Source organism: Leucoraja erinacea, chromosome 7 (assembly GCF_028641065.1).
Source record: "Leucoraja erinacea ecotype New England chromosome 7, Leri_hhj_1, whole genome shotgun sequence".
Lineage (NCBI taxonomy): Eukaryota > Metazoa > Chordata > Chondrichthyes > Rajiformes > Rajidae > Leucoraja > Leucoraja erinaceus.
This window is the reverse complement of record NC_073383.1, coordinates 77221991-77246538: the sequence shown is the minus strand read 5'-3', so window position 1 is coordinate 77246538 and position 24548 is coordinate 77221991. Positions and strand designations below refer to the sequence as shown.

The 24548-nt window shown below is 48.4% G+C and overlaps 1 protein-coding gene across 2 annotated transcripts in view; it reads left to right on the top strand.

Moving 5' to 3' along the window:
- adcy5 (adenylate cyclase 5) overlaps positions 1 to 24548 on the top strand; it is a 255344-nt gene that overhangs the window by 141845 nt on the left and 88951 nt on the right. For both annotated transcript variants that reach the window (XM_055638793.1, XM_055638792.1), the window contains exon 3: positions 2221 to 2342. In XM_055638793.1, coding sequence (XP_055494768.1) covers positions 2221 to 2342 — 122 coding nt within the window. The remainder of the gene's footprint in view (positions 1 to 2220; positions 2343 to 24548) is intronic.

Below are 24548 nucleotides of genomic sequence, written 5' to 3'. Positions count from 1 at the left end.
ATGCAGGAAGATTTTTCCCGATGTTGGGGGAGTCCAGAACAAGGGGTCACAGTTTAAGGATAAGAGGGAAGTCTTTCAGGACCGAGATGAGAAAATCATTTTTTACACAGAGAGTGGTGAATCTGTGGAATTCTCTGCCACAGAAGGTAGTTGAGGCCAGTTCATTAGAGGGAGTTAGATGTGGCCCTTGTGGCTAAAGGAATCAGGGGGTATGGAGAGAAGGCAGATATGGGATATTGATTTGGATGATCAGCCATGATCATATTGAATGGCGGTGCAGGCTAGATGGGCCGAATGGCCTACTCCTGCACCTATTTTCTATGTTTCTATGTCCCATCTCCACTAGTCCCAGCTGCCTGCTATTGGCCCATATCCATCTAAACCCATGCTATCCACATACCAGTCCAAATGTATCATTTAGATTAGTTTAGTGATACAGCGCAGAAACACGCCCTTTGAGTCCGCGCCGACCAGCGATGCCTCTACACACACTGTGGACAATTTACAATTAGATCAAGCCAATTAACCTACAAACCTGTACGCGTTTGGAGTGTGGGAGGAAACCGAAACAGCCGAAGAAAACCCACGTGGTCACGGTGAGAACGTGGACACGGTGAGACACAGGCCGCACCCGGAGTCAGGATTGAACCTGGGTCTCTGGCGCTGTAAGGCAGCAACTCTAACGCTATGCCACCAGTAGAGTTGCTGCCTCACAGCGCCAGAGACCCGTGTTCGATCCTGACTATGGGTGCTGTCTGTATGCTTGGTATAATTGGTTTGGTGTCAATGTAAATTGTAAAATGTAAGTGTGTGCAAGTGTTAGTGTGTGCGGGGCAGTGTTAGTGTGTGCAGGGCAGTGTTAGTGTGTGTGGGGATCGCTGGTCTGCGCGGACTCGGTGGAGCAAAGAGCCTGTTTCCGCGCTGTATCTCTAAACTAAACTAAACTAAACTAAACTAAAGCTCATCCCATCGTCCTGCATCATCCTCATAAAAAGAAGGAAGGGAGATAAAAAAGGATAAGGGGGGGGGCGGGGGTGGGGCGGGGGGGGTGGGGGGGGGGGGGGGGGGGGGGGTGGGGTGTGGGGGTAAGTTCATTTAAAACGGATGCACAGGGAGTTATTTCACGAGTTCCCTGACTCTCTGAAATTCTCTCCCCCAGACGTTTTGTGAAGATTAGATTAAGGGAAGTATTTAAAGAGAAGCTAGTTAAATATATGAAAGTTTCAAGGAATTCAGGGAAAACGGAACGGAACGGGAATTCCGACTGCGTTCATAAAAATAGCCTGCATGTTTATTCAATTTGTTTGTTTCAGTTTAGTTTAGTTTAGAGATACAGCGTGGAAACAGGCCCTTCGGCCCACCGAGCCCACACTGAGCGATCTCCGCGCACTAACACTATCGTGCACCTATTAGAGACAATTTTACATTTATACCAAGCCAGATAAACCTACAAACATGCACGTCTTTGGAGTGTGGGAGGAAACTGGATCACCCGGAGAAAACCCACTCAGGTCAAGGGGAGAATGTACAAACTCCGTACTGACAGTACCCGTAGTCAGGATCGAACCCGGGTCTCTGGCGCTGGAAGGCAGCAACTCTAGCGCTGCGCCACCGTGCCGGCCACACTTCCTCCCTGAACAATTCATATCTCATTTTGACAGACCTGGAATAATTCTTGTAAACCTCCTTTGGACCCTCTCCAGAGCCAGCACATCCTTCCTCATATATGAGGCCCAAATTTGCTCACAGTAATCCAAATGCGGTCTGACCTAAAGCCTTATGCCCCTGTCCCACTTTGGTAACCTGAACGGAAACCTCTGGAGACTTTGCGCCCCACCCAAGGTTTCCGTGCGGTTCCCGGAGGTTGCAGGTGGTTGCCTGAGGTTGCAGGTAGTGGAAGCAGGTAGGGAGACTGACAAAAAAACCTCCGGGAACCATACGGAAACCTTGGGTGGGGCGCAAAGTCCTAAGTGGGAAAGGGGCATTATGGAGCCTCAGTTGGTGTGGACTCAGTGGGCCAAAGGGCCTGTTTTCACGCTGTATCTCGAAAACTTCAGCACCTGAGGTCAGGATCGAACCCGGGTCTCCGGCGCTGTGAGGCGGCGGCTCGACCAGCTGCGCCACCGTGCCGCCCATGTGGCGGGGGGGGGGGGGGGGGGGGAGTGTATTGTATGTCAATGTCGCGGCCCATCTAACCACCATCTCTGCTCTTCCCCCTAGGAACGCTTGCTGTTATCCGTTCTGCCCCGCCACGTTGCCATGGAGATGAAGGCCGACATTAATGCAAAGCAGGAGGTCATGATGTTCCACAAGATTTACATACAGAAACACGACAATGTCAGGTATGTGACGCCCCCTCGGCAGAAGTGGTTTCTTCCATGTCCCGTGTTAAGTTGCCAGGAGCACCGCAAGCCGCCGAGGAACTAGGGGCGGCACGGTGGCGCAGCGGTAGAGTTGCTGCCTTACAGCACCAGAGTCCCGGGTTCGATCCTGACTACGGGTGCTGTCTGTACGAAGTTTGTACGTTCTCTCCCCATGACCTGCGTGGGTTTTCTCCGAGATCTCCGGTTTCCTCACACACTCCAAAGACGTGCAGGTATGGAGATAAATTGGCTTGGTCAATGTGAAAATTGTGCCTAGTGGTGTGTAGGATAGTGTTAAGGGCCTGTCCCACTGACACGACCTTTCAGCCACTGTCTCCGACCTTGAAGCTCGAGGGCACTCGCCTGAAAAACCTCAAGAGCTGGATCGACCGTCTGCGTGCGCGCACACACACACATCGTAAAGACGGTGGCCAGGGAAAGCGGGGGAACGCTGTCTGAAATTCACACCCGCGATGAACAGGAAGGTAAAAGACGGCTGGCACAGTACAGTAAGTCCTTTAGAGAGGGGGGAAGGGGGAGAGAAGGAGGGAGAAAGGGGGGGAGAGAAGGAGTAGAGACACTTTTAAGAAGCCAGACACCATTTAATAAAGTTTAGCGGGCATTTAACATTACCGGTCGGTTTCTTACCTTTTTTTTCTCAACGACCTTTACCTTCGACTACCCTCGATTGCCTAAACCTAAGAGTAAAAAAATATATGTATTTTTTTCCATGGCGACCTTTTTTTACTCGCGGCATTTTTCAGCATGTTGAGAAAAACGCCGCGATCTAGCTGAGGCCTCGAGTATGCAGGGACCACTCTCGAGCATGAAGGAAAGTTACAAAGACCTCCTAGGACCTCATGTCGACCATACTGCGAGTATGAGTCAAGGGCAAATTCTTCTAAACTCGTGAATTAGGCCGCCGCAGTGGGACAACCCCTTTAGTGTGCGGGGATCGCTGGTCGGCGCAGACCTGATGGGCCGAAGGGCCTGTTTCCCCGCTGTATCTCTAAATCTAAACTAAAACCAAAATTATAACACACTGTAAATGTAATGTTCCTGTGCTATTTAGTTTAATTTAGTTTCGTTTTTTGTCACGTGTACCGAGGTACAGTGAAAAGCTTTTGTTGTGTGCTATCCATTTAGCGGAAAGACAATACATGATTACAATCAGACCATTTATATACATGATAAAGGAATTAAATAAATGTTGCTGCAGGAGTAGAGATTTAAGTGCGATTGCAGGCACGTGCCGTCGATGCTGCTTCAAACCTTCAATGACAAGTGGTGCTGAAGGCAGCTGAAATTCTGCCTTTGCACCGTGGACTGTGTACTGCGTACTGCGCAAGTTTCTTGGCGGGTTTTTCAAACATGGATTGTCATTATGTGCGTCCTCATTGCCGGGAAATATGGTACTTTGTTAAGAGATATGGTTTTTGAAGGCTTTATAAAAGTCGACTGACATTTTACGGAGAGGAGAACAATCTGCGCATGCGCGGTTTAAGATTTTTTAAAAGGCGACTGACTGCCTACTCTGAGGAATTACTCACGGAACATGCCTGAGCGATTGTAATATGTGATGGTAGATCTGCTTCTGTGGCTAGCATGCAAATAGTGGCCGGGGTTGGGCGCCATTTTACATAGATACATAGACTATAGGTGCAGGATTAGGCCATTCGGCCCGTCGAGCCAGCACCGACATTCAATGTGATCACGGCTGATCATCCACAATCAGTACCTCGTTCCTGCCTACTCCCCAAATCCCTTGATTCCGCTAGCCCTAAGAGCTCTATCCAACTCTCTTTTGAATGCATCCAGTGAATTGGCCTCCACTGTCTTCTGGGGCAGAGAATTCCACAAATTTACAACTGTGTGAAGAAGTTTTTCCTCATCACAGTTCTAAATGGCCTACCCCTTATTCTTAAACTGTGGCCCCTGGTTCTGGACTCCCCCAACTTCGGGAACATGTTTCCTGCATCTAGCGCGTGCAATTTTGGAAGAGGTAGAGTGAAAAGCTTTTTTTGTTGCGTGCTATCCAGTCAGTGAAAAGACGGTACATGATTACAATTAACCCACCAATATTGTACAGATACAGGATGAAGAGAGTTACGTTTAGTGCAGGTTAAAGTCCCATAAAGTACGATTAGTTAGGTTTTAGTTTAATATAGAGATACAGCGCGCAAACAGGCCCTTCGGCCCACCGGGTACGTGCCGACCTGCGAGCCGCGCTCACTAACACTATCCTACACACATCAGGGACAATTTTTACATTTTCACATTAACATTTACCAAGCCAATTAACCTACATACCAGATCTGTCTTTGGAGTGTGGGAGGAATCCGAAGGTCTCGGAGAAAATCCGCGCAGGTCACGGGGAGAACGTGCAAACTCCGTACAGACAGCACCTGTAGTTGGGATCGTACCTGGATCTCTGGCATTGGAAGCGCCGAAAGGCAGCGACTCTACCTCTGCGCCACCTTGTCACCCATACCGATTAAACCATATAACCATATAACAATTACAGCACGGAAACAGGCCATCTCGGCCCTACAAGTCCGTGCCGAACAACTTTTTCCCCTTAGTCCCACCTGCCTGCACTCATACCATAACCCTCCATTCCCTTCTCATCCATATGCCAATCCAATTTATTTTTAAATGATACCAACGAACCTGCCGACACCACTTCCACTGGAAGCTCATTCCACACCGCTACCACTCTCTGAGTAAAGAAGTTCCCCCTCATGTTACCCCTAAACTTCTGTCCCTTAATTCTGAAGTCATGTCCTCTTGTTTGAATCTTCCCTATTCTCAAAGGGAAAAGCTTGTCCACATCAACTCTGTCTATCCCTCTCATCATTTTAAAGACCTCTATCAAGTCCCCCCTTAACCTTCTGCGCTCCAGAGAATAAAGACCTAACTTATTCAACCTATCTCTGTAACTTAGTTGTTGAAACCCAGGCAACATTCTAGTAAATCTCCTCTGTACTCTCTATTTTGTTGACATCCTTCCTATAATTGGGCGACCAAAATTGTACACCATACTCCAGATTTGGTCTCACCAATGCCTTGTACAATTTTAACATTACATCCCAACTTCTATACTCTAAAGATAGTCCGAGGGTTTACCAATGAGGTAGATGGTAGATCAGGATCGCTCTCTAGTTGGTGGTAGGATGGTTTGGTTCTATCTTCCATGTTCTATGTTGATTTTCAACCCCTGCCTTAAAACCTCTCACTTTGACCATGTTGACTAAGACATGGAGAGCAAGGAGATCTGATGAGCCTGAAAATAGTGACACATAGGGCGGCACAGTGTTTTTTTTATTTGATTTGATTTGATTCAATTTTATTGTCATTGTCCATTTTACAAGTACTGAGACAACAACATGCTTTTTCCCATACAGCCATACAAATAATAAAAAAAATAAAAGCACAGAACACAAAGTTGAGGCCAGTTCATTGGCTATATTTAAGAGGGAGTTAGATGTGGCCCTTATGGCTAAAGGGATTGTTGGGGTATGGGGAGAAGGTAGGTTTGGCGATACAGCGCCGAGTTGGATCCGATCTGACCATGGTCATATCGCACAATGGCATCCTGCAGGCTCCACTAGGGCCAAATGGCCCTACTCCTGCACCTATTAGCCTTCTATGTTTCTATGGAACATCTACCGCTGTGCTGCTCGGTGCAAATTAATATGTCAAGATGATGACTTATACAAACATTACGGAATTGGCAGTAGTCATGATAAAATGAGTTTGGTGCTCCCACTCTCACTCCCACTTGGTGAAATCACAGGTGGGTTTGTGGCACTGAAACTGACTCTGCTGTCACCAAATCTCTTTATTAGAAGCATCCAAATGTCAAGAGAGTCGAGAGTGGTTTAATTGTCAAGAGCAGAAACAAGGAACTGCAGGTGCTGGTTTACAACAGAAAAAAAAGATGCACAAAGTGCTGGAGTAACTCTGCGGGTCAGGCAGCATCTCCGGAGGGCATGGGCGGCACCTGTCTTCGGACTGTCGCATGTTGGTTTATACTCTCTAGAATTTAGGAGATTGAGAGGGGATCTTATAGAAACTTACAAAATTCTTAAGGGGTTGGACAGGCTAGAGGCAGGAAGATTGTTCCCGATGTTGGGGAAGTCCAGGACAAGGGGTCACAGCTTAAGGATAAGGGGGAAATCATTTAGAACCGAGATGAGGAGAACTTTTTTCACGCAGAGATGTGGTGATTTTCTCTGGAACTCTCTGCCACTCACAGAGGGTAGTGGAGGCCAGTGCATTGGTTATATGTAAGAGGGAGTTAGATGTGGCCCTTGTGGCTAAGGGGATCAGGGGGTATGGAGAGAAGGCAGGTACGGGATACTGAGTTGGATGATCAGCCATGATCATATTGAATGGCGGTGCAGGCTCGAAGGGCCGAAGGGCCTACTCCTGCACCTAATTTCTATGTCTATGTTTCTATGTCAAATGTACCGACTCCAGCACTTTGTGTCCTTCGTTGGTATAAGCCAGCATCTGCTGTTCGTTGTTTCTGCCAGGTACAGTGAGAAGCCTTTTTTGTTGCGTACACTGCAGTCAGCCAGAAGACTACTCGTGATTACAATCAGGCCGTCCACAGTGTACAGATACAGGATAAAGGGAATAACGTTTTGTGCAAGATAAAGTCCAGTAAAGCCTGATTAAAGATAGTCGGTGGGTCATGCAGCATAGCAGGCACGTAATTGCAACAACATAGAACAGTGTGACAGAATAGGCCTTTCGGTCCACAATTTCTGTGCTAACTTAACGCCAGGTTAACTAACTTCCTCTGCCTAAACATGATCCATATCCCTCCATTCCTTGCATATCCACGTGCCTATCTAAATGCCTCTAAGACGCCACTATCGTATCTGCCTCCTCCACCAACCCTGGCAGCGTGTTCTTGGCCCCCGCCACCCACTGTGTAAACAAACTCACACCACGCGTCTCCGTTAAATCTTGGCCCCTCTCCCCTTAAAGTTATGCCCTCTATCTATGCCCCCTTTGCCCTCCGAGTCCGCACCAACCAGCGATCCCTGCACACTGGTCCTTGATTATGCTGCTGGCCTTGCCGAGGCAGCGGGAAATTGAAGTGTAGACGGATTCAATGGAAGGGAGGTTGGTTTGTGCGATGGTCTGGGCTGTAAATGCAATTAGCTGCAATTTCTTGCGGGCCTTGGATGGAGCTGGGATGCATCACGATAAAGTTTTAGGAACCTGGGTTCGCTCCTGACCTCTGGCGTTCCTGCGCGGAGTTTGTACGTTCTCCCCGTGGCTGTGTGGGTTTCTCTCACAGTGCTGGTCTACAGCCACAGACATCGCTAAAACACTAAAGATAGTCACAAAATGCTGCCGTAACTCAGTGGAACAGGCAGCACATCTGGAGAGAAGAAATGGGTGACGTTTTGGGTCGAGACCCTTCTTCACACTGAGAGTCGGGGGAGAGGGAGTCTAGAGATATTGAAGGGTAAGATGTGAAAAGGACAGATCAAAGTGGACGAAGTTCAAGGAAAATGCTGAATGGATCATTGTTAGTTGAAGGGAAGGTGACAACGAGGCATACAATCACTAAAATTAATCAGGAGGACAGTGAAACTAGTCGGAGTACCATAGAAAATAGGTGCAGGAGTAGGCCATTCGGCCCTTCGAGCCTGCACCGCCATTCAATATGATCATGGCTGATCATCTAACTCAGTATCCTGTACCTGCCTTCTCTCCATACCCCCCTGATCCCTTTAGCCACAAGGGCCACATCTAACTCCCTCTTAAATATAGCCAATGAACTGGCCTCAATTACCTTCTGTGGCGGAGAATTCCAGAGATTCACCACTCTCTGTGTGAAAAATGTTTTCCTCATCTCGGTCCTCTCAATGTTCTAAATTCTAGCGAGTACAAGCCGAATGGGGGAGGGGATGGAGAGGGAGGGAAAGCAAGGGTTACTTGAAGTTAGAGAAGTCAATATTCATACCGCTGGGGTGTAAGCTGCCAAAGCGAAATATGAGGTGCTGTTCCTCCAATTTGCGCTGGGCCTCACTCTGACAGTGGAGGAGGCCCAGGACAGAAAGGTCAGTGTGGGAATGGGAGGGGGAGTTGAAGTGCTGAGCAACCGGGAGATCAGGTAGGTTACGACGGACTGAGCGGAGGTGTTTGCTGAAACACGAGTCAAAAGGAGCTCAGTTCCAAGTAAATTTATTGCGTTTGTGTTCTGCACTCACTCAAGAATTGGAACTCACGGCGTCCAAGGAGAAATGGGTGACAACGTGTTCTTGTCGATCCAAATTATCTCCACGGATCAGTTGAACCAAGTTGGTCATTCGAATTACTTGGGCACAGAAATTCGTCTTGAGTTGAATCCAAGGGCAGGCTTCAGGTAGCAAAGGATCAGATCCAAGCAAGGAAAAAAGGCATAGTGTGTGGGAAGGAACTGCAGATGCTGGTTTATAATGAAGCCGGGCACAAAATGCTGGAGTAACTCAGCGGGTCTGGCAGCATCACTCAGGCAGAAATGGAATAGAAATGTTTGAAAATAGGTGCAGGAGTAGGCCATTCGACCCTTCCTACCAGCATCATAGAAACATAGAAAATAGGTGGCCATTCGGCCCTTCGAGCCAGCACCGCCATTCATTGCGATCATGGCTAATCGTCCCCTATCAATAACCCGTGCCTGCCTTCTCCCCATATCCTTTGATTCCACTAGCCCCTAGAGCTCTATCTAACTCTCACCATTCAATATGATCATGGCTGATCATCGAAAGTCAGTACCTCATTCCTGCTTTGTCCTCATATCCCTTGATTCTGTTAGCCCTAAGAGCTAAATCTAAGGCTCTCTTGAACACATCCGGTGAATTGGCCTCCACTGCCTTCTGTGGCAGAGAATTCCACAGATTCACAATTCTCTAGGTGGAAAAGTTTTTCCTCATCTCAGTCCTAAATAGCCTACCCCTTATTCTTACACTGTGTGACCCCTGGTTATGGACTCCCCCAACATCGGGAACATTTTTCCTGCATTTCGCCTTTCCAATCCCTTAAGAATGTTATATGTTGCTGTAAGACACCTTTCATCCTTCATATAAGTCCAGTCGATCCTTCGAATAGGTGACGTTTCGGGACAGAAACCTTCTACAGACTGAAGAAGCTGAATTACTCCAGCAATTTAGTTTAGTTGAGAGATACAGCACGGAAACAGGCCCTTCGGCCCACTGAGTCCTCGCCGTCCAGCGATCCCCGTACATTAACACTATCCTACACCCACTAGGGACAATTTGTTTTACATTTTATCGAGCCAATTAGCCTACAAACCTGTGGGAGGAAACCGAAGATCTCGGAGAAAACCCACGCAGGTCACGGGGAGAACGTATAAACTCCGTAGGGACAGCACCCGTAGTTGGGATCGAACCCGGGCCTCCAGTGCTGCATTCGCTGTAAGGCAGCAACTCTACCGCTGCGCCACCGTGACCGCCCTTGTCCGTCTTAGGAAGAGAGGCACATGGATTATGCAGGGAAGAGAGGGATGGCGGAGACAGATATGATCGTGGTGTTTTAAGAGGTTTTGCTGTGCCACATGCAAGGAATGGAGGGATATGGGACTGGCACAGGCAGAGGGGTTTGAGTCCAAGAGTCAAGAGTATTTTATCGTCATTTGCCCCAGATAGAACAATGACATTCTTACCCGCAGTTCTGCAGTCATCTTGCAATTGTGTTTAGCACAGACATGATGGGCCAAAGGGCCTGTTCCTGTGCTGTACTATTGTATGTTATATGTTCAATAAGCCCATACGCTTTCATTCTCAAAGGGAACGAGGGGCAAAGATGAAAGGTGTTGTGCAGAGTACGTTTTTACACAGAGGGTGGTGAGTCCCTGGAATGTGCTTCCAGGGATGGTGGTCGAGGCTTCTTCAAAACATTGCTCCAGGATCTTTACTTGAACACGAGGGATTTATGCAGGGCTGGGACTCTATTCCTTGGAGCGCAGGAGGATGAAGGGTGATCTTATAGAAGTGTATAAAATCACGAGAGGAATAGATCGGGTAGACGCACAGAGTCCCTTGCCCAGAGTAGGTGAATCGAGGACCGGAGGACATGGGTTTATGGTGAGGTGGAAAAGATTTAATAGGAATCTGAGGGGTAACCATTTCACACCAAAGGGTGGTGGGTGTATGGAACGAGCTGCCAGTGGAGGTAGTTGAGGCAGGGACTATTGCAAGGTTTAAGGAAAAAATGGACAGGTATGTGGATAGGACAGGTTTGGTGGAATGTGGGCCAATTGTGGGCAGGTGGGACTAGTGTAGCTGGGACATGTTGGCCGGTGGGGGCAAGTTGGGCCGAAGGGCCCAGTTTCCACACGGTATCACTCTTCTTTTCGGGTAATTCTTCCATGTCTCAAATGTTGACCTCGCTGTCATCGCTTCCGACGACAATCAGTGGGAGCCGTCACTTGTCGCAATAGATGATGGTGGCAGCAGAATTAGCTCAGGATTCTTCCAGTCTCCAGGCCCGTGACTCGATGGCTCTGTTTGACTGTCACAATTTAACATAACTTTGAGGTGAGAGGGGGCAAAGATTAAAGGAGATGTGCGGGGCAAGTTTTGACACAGAGGTTGGTGGGGGCCAGGAACACACTGCCAATGGTGGTGGTTGAGGCAGATACGATAGTGGCGCTGAAGGGGTTTGTTTAGATAAGCATGGAATGGAGGGATGTGGATCATGTGCTGGAAGAGGAGATGAGTTTAACTTGGCATCAGGCCTGGCATGGACATTGTGGACTGAAGGGGCCTGTTCCTGTGCTGTCCTGCGTTCTATGTTCAATAAGCCCCATCCCCTTTCATTCCTGCAGGGAATTAAGGGCCACCGTTCACAGGAGATGTGCAGGTTCAGTTTGTTTACTAAGGGTGGTGGGTGCCTGGAACGGCTGCCAGGGTTGGTGGTGGTGGAGGCACATGCAATAGTGGTGTTTAAGAGGCGTTTAGATTGACACACGGATATGCTGGGTATGGTGGGATCACGTGCAGGCGGAGGAGATTTGTATCACATGGCGATATGTTCAGCACAGACATTGTGGGCTGAAGGGCCTGTTCCTGGACTGCACTTTTCTATGTTCAAACCCAGAGCAGGGGGCGGCACGGTGGCGCAGCGGTAGAGTTGCTGCCTTCCAGGGCGCCAGAGACCCGGGTTCGATCCTGACCACGGGTGCTGCCTGTACGGACTTTGTACGTTCTCCCCGTGACCTGCGTGGTTTTCTCCGAGATCTTCGGTTTCATAGAAACATAGAAAATAGGTGCAGGAGTGGGCCATTCGGCCCTTCGAGCCTGCACCGCCATTCAATATGATCATGGCTGATCATCCAACTCAGTATCCTGTACCTGCCTTCTCTCCATACCCCCTGATCCCTTTAGCTACAAGGGCCACATCTAACTCCCTCTTAAATATAGCCAATGATATGGCCTCAACTACCTTCTGTTTCCTCCCACACTCCGATGACATACAGGTTAATTGGCTGGGGATAAATGTAAATTGTCCCTAGTGTGTGTAGGGTAGTGTTAGTGTGCGGGGATCATAGGTCGGTGGGATGGAGGGCCTGTTTCCGCTCTGTATCTCTAAACTAAACAGAACAGATGAATGAAACAGTCCAAAACTGGATCCAACACACAACCTACAGTGAGATCAGGAGTATTGCCAAAACTGGTTTCTGGACTGGATTTGTAACTTGTGCTCAGTCAGTAAAAAAAAAATAATGAGTTATATCTTATTACTATTCTAAATGAAGGGAGAGGTGAGTATAATGTACCTTTGTACTTCCTCTCTGCCCTAGCAACGACACCAAACTGCATTCACTGGAGGCACTAAAGACCACAGATGCTGGAGCTCAGAGCAAAACACAAAGGTGCTGGAGGAACTCTGTGGGTCGGGCAGCATCTGTGGAGGGAATGGACAGGCGACGTTTCGGGTCAGGCCACTTCTTCAGACTGAACCGACTCTGACCCAAAACATCACCTATCCGATCAGTCTGTTGAAGGGTCCCGACCCGAAACATCCCCAGTTCAAACCCAGAACAGGGCGGCACGGTGGGGCAGCGGTAGAGTTCCTGCCTTACAGCGCCAGAGAGTTAGGTTCGATCCTGAGTACGGGCGCTGTCTGTAAGGGGTTTGTACGTTCTCCTCCTGTGACTTGCGTGGGTTTTCTCTGGGAGCTCCGGTTTCCTCCCACGCTCCAAAGACGTACAGATTTGCAGGCGAATTGGCTTGGTAACATTGTAAATTGTCCCTAGTGTGTGCAGGACAGTGTTAGTGTGCGGTGATGGCTGGTCGGCGCGGGCACAGTGGGACAAAAGGCCTGTTTCTGCGCTGATTCTCTAAACAAAACTAACGATACTGCCTGACCTGCTGAGTTCCTCCAGCACTTTGTCTTTTGTTCGTACACCAGCGAATCTCTGCAATTCCCAGGCCCAGATAGGTGTTGTTGCCCTGCCATTGCGATCAGTGAAGATTAAATGCAATGGACATTGAAAGCCAAAGGAACCAGACTATTGGAATTGGGCACAGATTCAGCCAAAATCATACTCTATGTTGGAACAGGCAAGAGGAACTAAGTGACCTGCTCCTGTTTCTTATCTTGTTAAGGTTAGGACGGAAAGGGTTTTTTTTAGATTTTCAGCAGTTGCAGTTTGATTTTTATTTTGCAACTTGCTTTTATTCTGCACCTGATCGTTCTCAAGCGTGTAAAGAGATATCAGGGCAGATAACCCAAAGCTTGGTCAAAGAGAGAAAAAGAGAGAGGTTGTACCAACATCGAACAGCACAGCAGGCAGACACAAAATGCTGGAGTAACTCAGCAGGACAGGCAGCAACCCTGGAGAGAAGGAATGGCCGACATTTCGTGTCGAGACCCTTCTACATACCCTGATCCGAAACGCCACCCCTACCTTCTCTGCAGAGATGCTGCCTGTCCCGCTGAGTTACTCCAGCAATTTGTGTCTATCTTCGGTTTAAACCAGCATCTGCAGTTCCTTCATCCGCATTTTGTCCGCAGTTCCATGCTTCCACAAGGAAGATTCCTGGATTAGACAAGAGACAAAAGGTGCAGGAGTAGGCCATTCGGCCCTTCGAGTCAGCACCGCCATTCAATGTGATCATGGCTGATCATCCCCAATCAGTACCCCGTTCCTGCCTTCACCCCCTATCCCCTGACCCCGCTATCTTTAAGAGCCCTATCTAGCTCTCTCTTGAAAGTATCCAGAGAACCGGCCTCCAACGCCCTCTGAGGCAGAGAATTCCACAGGCTCACAACTATCTGTGAGAAAAAGTGTTTCCTCGTTTCCGATCTAAATAGTTTACCCCTTAGTCTTCATGGGGAGGAGAGGGATGAGGAGCGAGGGAGTGAAATGACAGAGGGATTTCAACAAGGGGCGCCGGGGGAAGTTTAAGACTGGGGCTGCACATTTGTGGTGAAGGATTAGGGATAAGCCCTTTGTTGAGGAACTGTTGTTGGCCATGCAAGCATCACCACAGCGATCTGTTTATAAAACTAAGCAGCCTTTGGCCGAACTTCAGAGCTGACCCAGGGCACACACCTGTCAAAACTTTTCCAAAGCCTCTCGTCAAATAAATCCTGCAACTGGGGGGTGAAGGGCCGGCCACAAAGAGGCCCAATTGTTAGACTTATAGACTTTTAGAGATACAGCGCGGAAACAGGCTCTTCGGCCCGTTGAGTCCGCGCCGACCTGCGATCACCCCGTACATTTGCACTATCCCACACACGCTGGGGGCAATTTACAATGATACCAAGCCAATTAACCTACAAACCAGTACGTCTTTGGATTGTGGGAGGAAACCGGAGCGCCCGGAGAAAACCCACGCAAACTCCGTACAGGCAGCACCCGTAGTCATGATCGAACCCGGGTCCCTGGCGCTGTGAGGCAGTAACTCTACCGCTGCCTCCCAAAGTTAGTTGAAGGAGGACATGGGTATAAGATGTCCAAAGATGTACGGGTTTGTAGGTAAATTGGCTTCGGTAAAATTGTAAATTGTCCCTAGTGTGTGTAGGATAGTGCTAGTGTGCGGGGATCGCTGGTCGGCGCGGACTGGGTGGACCGAGGGGCCTGTTTCCGCGCTGTATCTCTAACCTAAACTAAAGTCTGAAAGCAAGGATCTCCCGTGGCGTTCTGTGCTGCCTTGATGGAACCGGCCTGTTGCTGAAGGTGCTTCTCAGGTTGACCAGCGTGTCGTGGAGGGGGGTGAGCTGTGGAGACATCCTCTCCTTGTCCACTCTATCCAGACCATTGGCTTGACCCATGAGTCCCGCTCCAAGCAGCTTTGAGCCCTGTTACAGCTTCCTTGCCCGCTGTGTGTGTCCAGGCTGAAAGAGCTAATTAATGTGCTCAGAGGCAGCACCAGGCAATTTTGTATTTAGTGGGCTGTGGTTGAAACAAATTAATTCAAAGTGGAGGGGAGCTGAATCAACTTTGCAATTTGGGTAATGAGTGTTTTTGTGGCACTCTGCCGGATGTTGATAGGAAGGAAGAAACTGACTTAAAGGGCCTGTCCCACTTAGGCGATTTTTTCAGCGACTGTCAATAGAATAGACAATAAGTGCAGTCTATGTGTGGAAAATTGAAATCTCCCACAATCACTACCTTGTGCTTACTACTAATATCTGCAATCTCCTTACATATTTGCTCTTCCAATTCTCGCTCCCCATTTGGCGGTCTATAATACACCCCTATAAGTGTTGCTACCCCTTTCCCATTTCTCAGTTCCACCCAAATAGCCTCCCTAGACAAGCCCTCTAATCTATCCTGCCAAAGCACTGCTGTAATATCTTCCCTGATAAGCAATGCAACACCTCCACCTCTGAACTTCCGAATGCAACACCTCCAACTCTGACATGCCGAACTTCCTAAGCTTTCTAAGGAAGTCGGGGCTTCTGCCAGTGGAAGTACAAAGCTGGGCCAGGCCATCTCATCCAGTTGCTGCCTGCTCTTTGAGCAACCAAGAGAGACCAAACACATTGAAGGGTGTCCAACCAGACTCCGTGGCAACCCCCCCTCTGCTGAGCACCATGGATGGGGAAGGACCCACACCTCATGGCTAAATGACAAGGTTAATTCCCGGGATGGCGGGACTATCATATGCTGAGAGAATGGTGCGGCTGGGCTTGTATACTCTACAGTTTAGAAGGATGAGAAGGCTTCTTATTGAAACATATAAGATTATTAAGGATTTGGACACGCTGGAGGCAGGAAACATGTTGGTGGAGTCCAGAAGCAGGGGCCACTGTTTAAGAATAAGGGGTAAGCCATTTAGAACGGAGACGAGGAAAAACCTTTTCAACCAGAGAGTTGTGAATTTGTGGAATTCCCTGCTACAGAGGGTGGTGTAGGCCAAATCACTGGATGGATTTAAGAGAGAGTTAGATAGAGCTCTAGGGGCTAGTGGAATCAAGGGATATGGGGAGAAGGCAGGCACGGGTTATTGATTGGGGATGATCAGCCATGATCACAATGCATGATGGTGCTGGCGCGAAGGGCCGAATGGCCTCCTCCTGTACCTATTTTCTATGTTTCTATGGAAAACACAGGTTTTAAGAACAAGACAATGAACAGAGTCATAGTGATGCAGGGTGAAAACAGGCCCTTCACCCCAACTTGCCCACACCGACCAACACGTCCCAGTTGCACTAGTCCCACCTGCCTGCATTTGGCCCATATCCCTCCAAACCAGTCCTATTCACGTCCGAAGAAGGGTCCCAAGCCGAAATGTCACCCATTCCTTCTCTCCAGAGATGCTGCCTGACCTGCTGAGTTACTCCAGGACTTTGGTTCTACAGTTTAAACCAGCATCTGCAGTTCCTCCCGACACTATCCATGTACCTGTCTGAATAGTTTTCAAAAGTTGCGATAGTCCCAGCCTCAACTTCCACGTCCAGCAGCTCGTTCCATACACCCACCACCCTTTGTGTGAAAAGGTTACCCCCTCAGGCTCCTATTAAACCCTTTCCCCTCCCCCCCCTCACACTTGCATTTAAATAACACCAAACAAACCATCACAAAGCTCTCTACTTTCAGCGAAGATTGTAGTTTCTGTGACAGGATTGGAAATGCAGCGCTGTTTATCCAACTCGGCACAGCAGTAGAGTAGCTGCCTTACAGCGCCAGGGACCCAGGTTCGATCCTGACCTTGGGTGCCGTCTGTACGGAGTTTGCACGTTCTTCCTGTGACCGCGTGGGTTTTCTCCGGGTGCAACGGTTTCCTCCCACACGCCAAAGACGTACAGGTTTCTAGGCTAAATGGCTTGATATAATTGTAAATTCTCCCTCGTGTGTGTGTGTAGGATAGTGCTAGTGTGCGGGGATCGCTGGTCAGCGCTGGCTCGGTGGGCCGAAGGGCCCGTTTCCACGCTGTATCTCTAATGACACAGATAACAGACTGGTTGGCATGCAACAAAAAAGCTCTGTAAAATTGCCTCTAGTCTGCAGCGAATGGATGAGAAAGCAGAGTAACATGGAACGGTTGATCAATGGTCGGCATGGATTCGATGGGGCGAAGGGTTTGTTTCCATGCTGTTTTTCTAAAACCTAAAAGCCCTGTCCCACGGTATGAGTTCATTCCAAGAGCTCTCCCGAGTTTGCCCTGATTCGAACTCGGAGATTTACGGTAATGGCCACTCGTCGGTGCTCGGGGCTCGCGTGGACATTTTTCAACATGTTGAAAAATCTTCACGAGTCTTCCCGAGCTTACCTGCCGTTAGCGAGTCTTCCCGAGTATCTGCCGTTACGTTACGAGCCGCTAACAGACGTCCCCGAGCTCCGACATACACGTTACGTTCATTCTCCGTGCTTACCACGAGTTGGATTTTTTTTAAACTCGGGAGAGCTCTTGGAATGAACTCGTACCGTGGGACAGGGCTTTTTAAACCAAGCTCCTGATTTAATGTGTAGGAAGGAACTACCTACAGAGGATGTTAGTAGGATGGACACAAAATGCTGGAGTAACTCAGCGGGCCAAGCAGCATCTCTAGAGAGAAAGAATGGGTGCGTTTCGGGTCGAGACCGTTCTTCAGACTATTAGTCAGGGGAGAGGGAGACAGAGATATGGAAGAGTAAGGTGTGAAAACGAGAGATCGAAGGGGACGAAGATCAAGAAAAAAGATGACCCGAAACATCACCCGTTCCTTCTCTCCAGAGATGCTGCCTGTCCTGCTGAGTTACTCCGGTGTTTTGTGGCTATCTCTTGATTGAATGGATAATGTGATGCGTTTGAGGGTGCAATGCTGCCTCTTGTACAGTGGAGCACAAGCTTAGCTCTCTGCGTGGGTCTCGGATGTGACACTTGAACCAACAACCTTCTGACTCAACGTAAGAAGGAGTGCCACAGAAGGGGGTCACTGGGCCTGCCTCCCAGCCCTGGTTAATGAGCAAACAGCTTGAATAACAAGCAGCCTGTGTAAAATGAAAAACTCAAGTACTTTTCAAACGAGAGTCATGGAGTCATGCAGCGTGGAAGTAGGCCCTTCGGCCCAACTTGCCCATGCCGACCAAGATGCCTCCTCCAAGTAGTCCTAATAGCCAACGCCTGGTTCATATCTTAGAAACATAGAAAATAGGTGCAGGAGTAGCACCTTCGAGCCAGCACCGCCATTCAATATGATCATAGAAACATAGACATAGAAATTAGGTGAAGGAGTAGGCCATTCGGCCCTTCGAGCCTGCACCGCCATTCAATATGATCATGGCTGATCATCCAACTCAGTATCCCGTACCTGCCTTCTCTCCATACCCCCTGATCCCCTTAGCCACAAGGGCCACATCTAACTCCCTCTTAAATATAGCCAATGAACTGGCCTCAACTACCCTCTGTGGCAGAGAGTTCCAGAGATTCACCACTCTCTGTGTGAAAAAAGTTATTCTCATCTTGGTTTTAAAGGATTTCCCCCTTATCCTTAGCTGTGACCCCTTGTCCTGGACTTCCCCAACATCGGGAACAATCTTTCTGCATCTAGCCTGTCCAACCCCTTAAGAATTTTGTAAGTTTCTATAAGACCCCCTCTAAATCTCCTAAATTCGAGAGAGTATAAACCAAGTCTATCCAGTCTTTCTTCATAAGACAGTCCTGACATCCCAGGAATCAGTCTGGTGAACCGTCTCTGCACTCCCTCTATGGCAATAATGTCCTTCCTCAGATTTGGAGACCAAAACTATACGCAATACTCCAGGTGTGGTCTCACCAAGACCCTGTACAACTGCAGTAGAACCTCCCTGCTCCTATACTCAAATCCTTTTGCAATGAAAGCTAACATACCATTCGCTTTCTTTACTGCCTGCTGCACCTGCATGCCTACCTTCAATGACTGGTGTACCATGTCTCGCTGCACCCACGTCTCGTTGCACCTCCCCCTTTCCCAATCGGCCACCATTTAGATAATAGTCTGCTTTCCCGTTTTTGCCACCAAAATGGTTAACCTCACATTTATCCACATTATACTGCATCTGCCAAACATTTGCCCACTCACCCAGCCTATCCAAGTCACCTTGCAGTCTCCTAGCATCCTCCTCACAGCTAACACTGCCCCCCAGCTTAGTGTCATCCGCAAACTTGGAGATATTGCCTTCAATTCCCTCATCCAGATCATTAATATATATTGTAAATAGCTGGGGTCCCAGCACTGAGCCTTGCGGTACCCCACTAGTCACTGCCTGCCATTGTGAAAAGGACCCGTTTACTCCTACTCTTTGCTTCCTGTTTTGCCAGCCAGTTCTCTATCCACATCAATACTGAACCCCCAATGCCTTGTGCTTTAAGTTTGTATACTAATCTCTTATGTGGGACCTTGTCGAAAGCCTTCTGGAAGTCCAGATACACCACATCCACTGGCTCTCCCCTATCCACGCTACTAGTTACATCCTCGAAAAATTCTATAAAATTCGTCAGACATGATTTACCTTTCGTAAATCCATGCTTTCTTTGTCCAATGATTTCACCACTTTCCAAATGTGCTGCTATCCCATCTTTAATAACTGACTCTAGCAGTTTCCCCACTACCGATGTTAGACTAACTGGTCTGTAATTCCCCGTTTTCTCTCTCCCTCCCTTCTTAAAAAGTGGGGTTACGTTTGCTACCCGCCAATCTTCAGGAACTACTCCAGAATCTAAAGAGTTTTGAAAGATTATTACTAATGCATCCACTATTTCTGGAGCTACTTCCTTAAGTACTCTGGGATGCAGCCTATCTGGCCCTGGGGATTTATCGGCCTTTAATCCATTCAATTTACCCAACACCACTTCCCGGCTAACCTGGATTTCACTCAATTCCTCCAACTCCTTTGACCCTCGGTCCCCTGCTATTTCCGGCAAATTATTTATGTCTTCCTTAGTGAAGACGGAACCAAAGTAGTTATTCAATTGGTCCGCCATATCCTTGTGCCCCATGATCAACTCACCTGTTTCTGACTGCAAGGGACCTACATTTGTTTTAACTAATCTCTTTCTTTTCACATATCTATAAAAACTTTTGCAGTCAGTTTTTATGTTCCCTGCCAGTTTTCTTTCATAATCTATTTTCCCTTTCCTAATTAAGCCCTTTGTCCTCCTCTGATGGTCATTGAATTTCTCCCAGTCCTCCGGTATGCTGCTTTTTCTGGCTAATTTGTACGCATCATCCTTCGCTTTGATACTATCCCTGATTTCCCTTGTTATCCATGGATGTACTACCTTCCCTGATTTATTCTTTTGCCAAACGGGTATGAACAATTTTTGTAGTTCATCCATGCAGCCTTTAAATGTCTTCCATTGCATATCCACCGTCAACCCTTTTAGAATTAATTGCCAGTCAATCTTGGCCAATTCACGTCTCATACCCTCAAAGTTACCTTTCTTTAAGTTCAGAACCATTGTTTCTGAATTAACAATGTCACTCTCCATCCTAATGAAGAACTCGACCATATTATGGTCACTCTTGCCCAAGGGGGCACGTACAACAAGACTGCTAACTAACCCTTCCTCATTACTCAATACCCAGACTGAAATAGCCTGCTCTCTCGTTGGTTCCTCTACATGTTGATTTAGATAACTATCCCGCATACATTCCAAGAAATCCTCTTCCTCAGCACCCCTGCCAATTTGATTCACCCAATCTATATGTAGATTGAAGTCACCCATTATAACTGTTTTGCCTTTGTCGCACGCATTTCAAATTTATGGGGAGAAGGCAGGAAAATTGGGTTAGGAGGCAGTGATCAGCCATGAGTGAATGGCGGAATAGACTCGATGGGCCGAATTCTACTCCTATCACTTGTGAACTTGTGAACACTCCATCGCATCACATCCATGACAAGCCGCAGTGTACTATGGGTGCTGTCTGTACGGAGTGTGTACGTTTGCCCTGTGACCTGCGTGGGTTTTTTTCCGGTAGCTCCAGTTTCCTCCCACACTCCAAGGACGTGCAGGCTTGTTGGTTAATTGGTAATTAGGTAAAAATTGTAAATTGTCCCCAGTGTGTGTAGGATAGCGCTACTGTACGGGGTTATCGCTGGGCAGCGTGGACAGAAGGGCCTGTTTCTGTTAGTCTAAAGACATTTAAACCAGGTCCTCCAGCTAGTGATTCCCCTACTCTTCATAGAAGACTCTGTGCACTCACTCTATCTTTCCCCCTCGTGATTTTATACACATTTGATGACCATTCTAACACTTGTACAGGACAAAACACAAGACAAAGGTTCCAAAAATGACGGTAGGGTGTTGAGGCATCAGCTGTTTATCTCTCTCTCCCCTCTATATCTATCTCTCTGTATGTCTGTCTGTGTCTCTCTCCCTCTCTCTCTATCTATCTATCTCTTCCTGTCTCTCTCTCACTCTCTCTGTCACTCCCTCTCTCTTTCTCTTTCAGTTTTTCTCTCTCCCTGCCCTCTCTATCTCTCTCTCTCTCTCCGTCTGTCTCTCTCTCTCTCTCTCTTTCTCTTCCTCTCCCTCCCTCTCTCGCTCCCACTCCCTCTACCTCTCACCCCCTCTCTCTTTCCCTCTCACTCCCCCTCTCTCTCTCTCCTCTCCCTCTCCTCCTCTCCTCCTCACTCTCTTCCTCTCTCCCTCTCTCCCTCTCCTCTCCCTCTCTCCTCTCTCTCCCTCTCTCCCTCTCTCTCTCTCTCTCTCTCTCTCTCTCTCGCTTCAACTAGTAGGCGATGCATTGCCCTTCATGGAGTAATCCTGAAATAGAATGGATTTTGCAAACACAGTGGGAAATGGTTTGGAGCTTTGTATTTTGAAAGGGGTTGAAAGGCAGTGTCTTTGCCAGTGCATAGGACAGGAACCAGCTGTTCACGGCCTCCCAGGCACTCCAGCCGATGGGCTGCCGTCCAGCGTTCAACCTGAACAGATGCGGCACAGCGCTGCAGCGGGTAGTGCTGCTCCCTCACGGCGCCAGAGACCCGTGTTCCATCCCCACCACGGGTGCTGCCTGTACGGAGTTTGGAAAGACACAAAGTGCAGGAGTAACTCGGGTTAAGGGCAGCACGGTGGCGCAGCTGCCTTGCAGCGCCGGAGACCCAGGTTCGATCCCAACGCTGTCTGTGTGGAGCTTGCCCGATGTCCCCATGATCGCGTGGGTTTCCTCTCACATTCCAAAGACGTGCAGGTTTGTAGGTTAATTGGCCCCCCTGTAAATTGCCCCCTAATGTACAGGGAGTGGATGAGAAAGTGGGATAAAGTGGGATAACCTGAATGATCCCGGGATGATTGGGTTCATAAGATCATAAGGAATAGGAGTAGAATTAGGCCATTCGGCCCATCAAATCTACTTCACCATTCAATCATGGCTGATCTATCTTTCCCTCTCAACCCCATTCTCCTGCCTTCTCCCCATAACCCCTGACACCCGCACTAATCCAGAATCTATCGATTTCTGCCTTAAAAATATCCACTGACACGGCCTCCACAGCCTTCTGTGGCAAATAATTCCACAGATTCACCACCCTCTGACTTATTGAAACGTATAAGATTATTAAAGGATTGGACACATGCTGGAGGCAGGAAACATGTTCCCCATGTTGGGGGAGTCCAGAACCAGGGGCAACAGTTTAAGAATAAGGGGTAAACTATTTAGATTGGAGACGAGGAAACACTTTTTCTCACAGAGAGTGGTGAGTCTGTGGAATTCTCTGCCTCTGAGGGCGGTGGAGGCCAGTTCTCTGGATACTTTCAAGAGAGGGCTAGATAGGCTCTTAAAGATAGCGGATCCGAGTCAGGGGATATGGGGGAAGGCAGGAACGGGGTACTGATTGGGGATGATCAGCCATGATCACATTGAATGGCGGTGCTGGCACGAAGGTCTGAATGGCCTACTCCTGCACCTATTGTCTATTGATTAATCCTATGGGCGGTCACGGTGGCGCTGCGGTAGAGTTGCTGCCTTACAGCGAATGCAGCGCCGGAGAGCCGGGTTTGACCCCAACTACGGGTGCTGTCTGTACGGAGTTCGTACGTTCTCCCTGTGACCTGCGTGGGTTTTTTCCCGAGATCTTCGGTTTCCTCCCGCACTCCAAAGACGTTTAGCTTTGTAGATCAATCGGCTTGGTATAAATGTAAATTGTCCCTCGTGTGTGTAGGTCGTGCTAGTGGGCGGGGGGGTCATTGGTCGGCACGGACTCGGTGGGCTGAAGGGCCGGTACAGAGAACGTTCACCAGACTGATTCCTGCGATGGCAGGATTTTCATATGAAGAAAGACTGGATTGACTCGGCTTGTACTCGCTAGAATTAAGAAGATTGAGGGAGGGATCTTATAGAAACTTACAAAATTCTTAAGGGGTTGGACAGGCTAGATGCAGGAAGATTATTCCCGATGTTGGGGAAGTCCAGAACAAGGGGTCACAGTTTAAGGATAAGAGGGAAGTCTTTTAGGACCGAGACGAGAAAATCATTTTTTACACAGAGAGTGTTGAATCTGTGGAATTCTCTGCCACAGAAGGTAGTTGAAGCCACAGTTCATTGGCTATATTTAAGAGGGAGTTAGATGTGGCCCTTGTGGCTAAAGGGATCAGGGGGTATGGAGCGAAGGCAGGTACAGGATACTGAGTTGGATGATTGGAATCAATTGGAATGGAGGGTTATGGTACGAGTGCAGGCAGGTGGGACTAAGGGGAAAAAAATTTGTTCGGCATGGACTTGTAGGGCCGAGATGGCCTGTTTCCGTGCTGTAATTGTTATATGGTTATATGGTTATCAGCCATGATCACATTGAATGGCGGTGCAGGATCGAAGGGCCGAATGGCCTCTACTCCTGCACCTATTTCCTATGTTTCTGCACTATATCTGTAAACTAATCTAAAGTGAACTCTCAGGCCCCAGCAGCAAGAGTGCTACCCACTGAGTTTTAACTGTGTTTTAAGATGATTAACTGTGACAGCCTGCACATGCATCTTGGCAGCTCAGCCGCGACGGGCAGCCAGGTTCCAGACAGCCTGGTGTGTGTCACAAGGAAGAGGTCCACCAGACAGCAGGCTGTGAGGAGCCGATTTGTGAAGCCGAAGCTATTTTAAACAGTGTGTAGGAAGGAACTGCAGGATGCAGGGTTTAAACCGAAGATAGACACATAATGGTGGAGCAAATCAGCGGAGAGAAGGCATGGGTGACGTTTTGGGTCTGAAGATGGGTCTCGACCCGAAATGTTATCCATTCTTCCTCTCCACTCCACTCGCTGAATTACTCCAGCATTTTGTGTCCAACGTTTGGAAACAGCGACGAGCTCCCTGATTGAGAACCGAACCAGATGCTGGGGCTCAGTCTGGGTCGGAGATACATAGATACATAAAAAATAGGTGCAGGAGTAGGCCATTCGGCCCTTCGAGCCTGCACCGCCATTCAATATGATCATGGCTGATCATCCAACTTAGCATCCCTTACCTGCCTTCTCTCCATACCCCCTGATCCCTTTAGCCGCAAGGGCCACATCTAACTCCCTCTTAAATATAGCCAATGAACTGGCCTCAACTACCCTCTGTGGCAGAGAGTTCCAGAGATTCACCACTCTCTGTGTGAAAAATGTTTTTCTCATCTCAGTCTTAAAGGATTTCCCCCTTATCCTTAAGATATTCCTCAGGATCTTCCCTTTCCTGGTGTAACTGCTACCTATTCCCGACACCGGGTCTTTTTCCAGAGTTGCCTGGGCTAGGAAACGGTGGTAAAGAA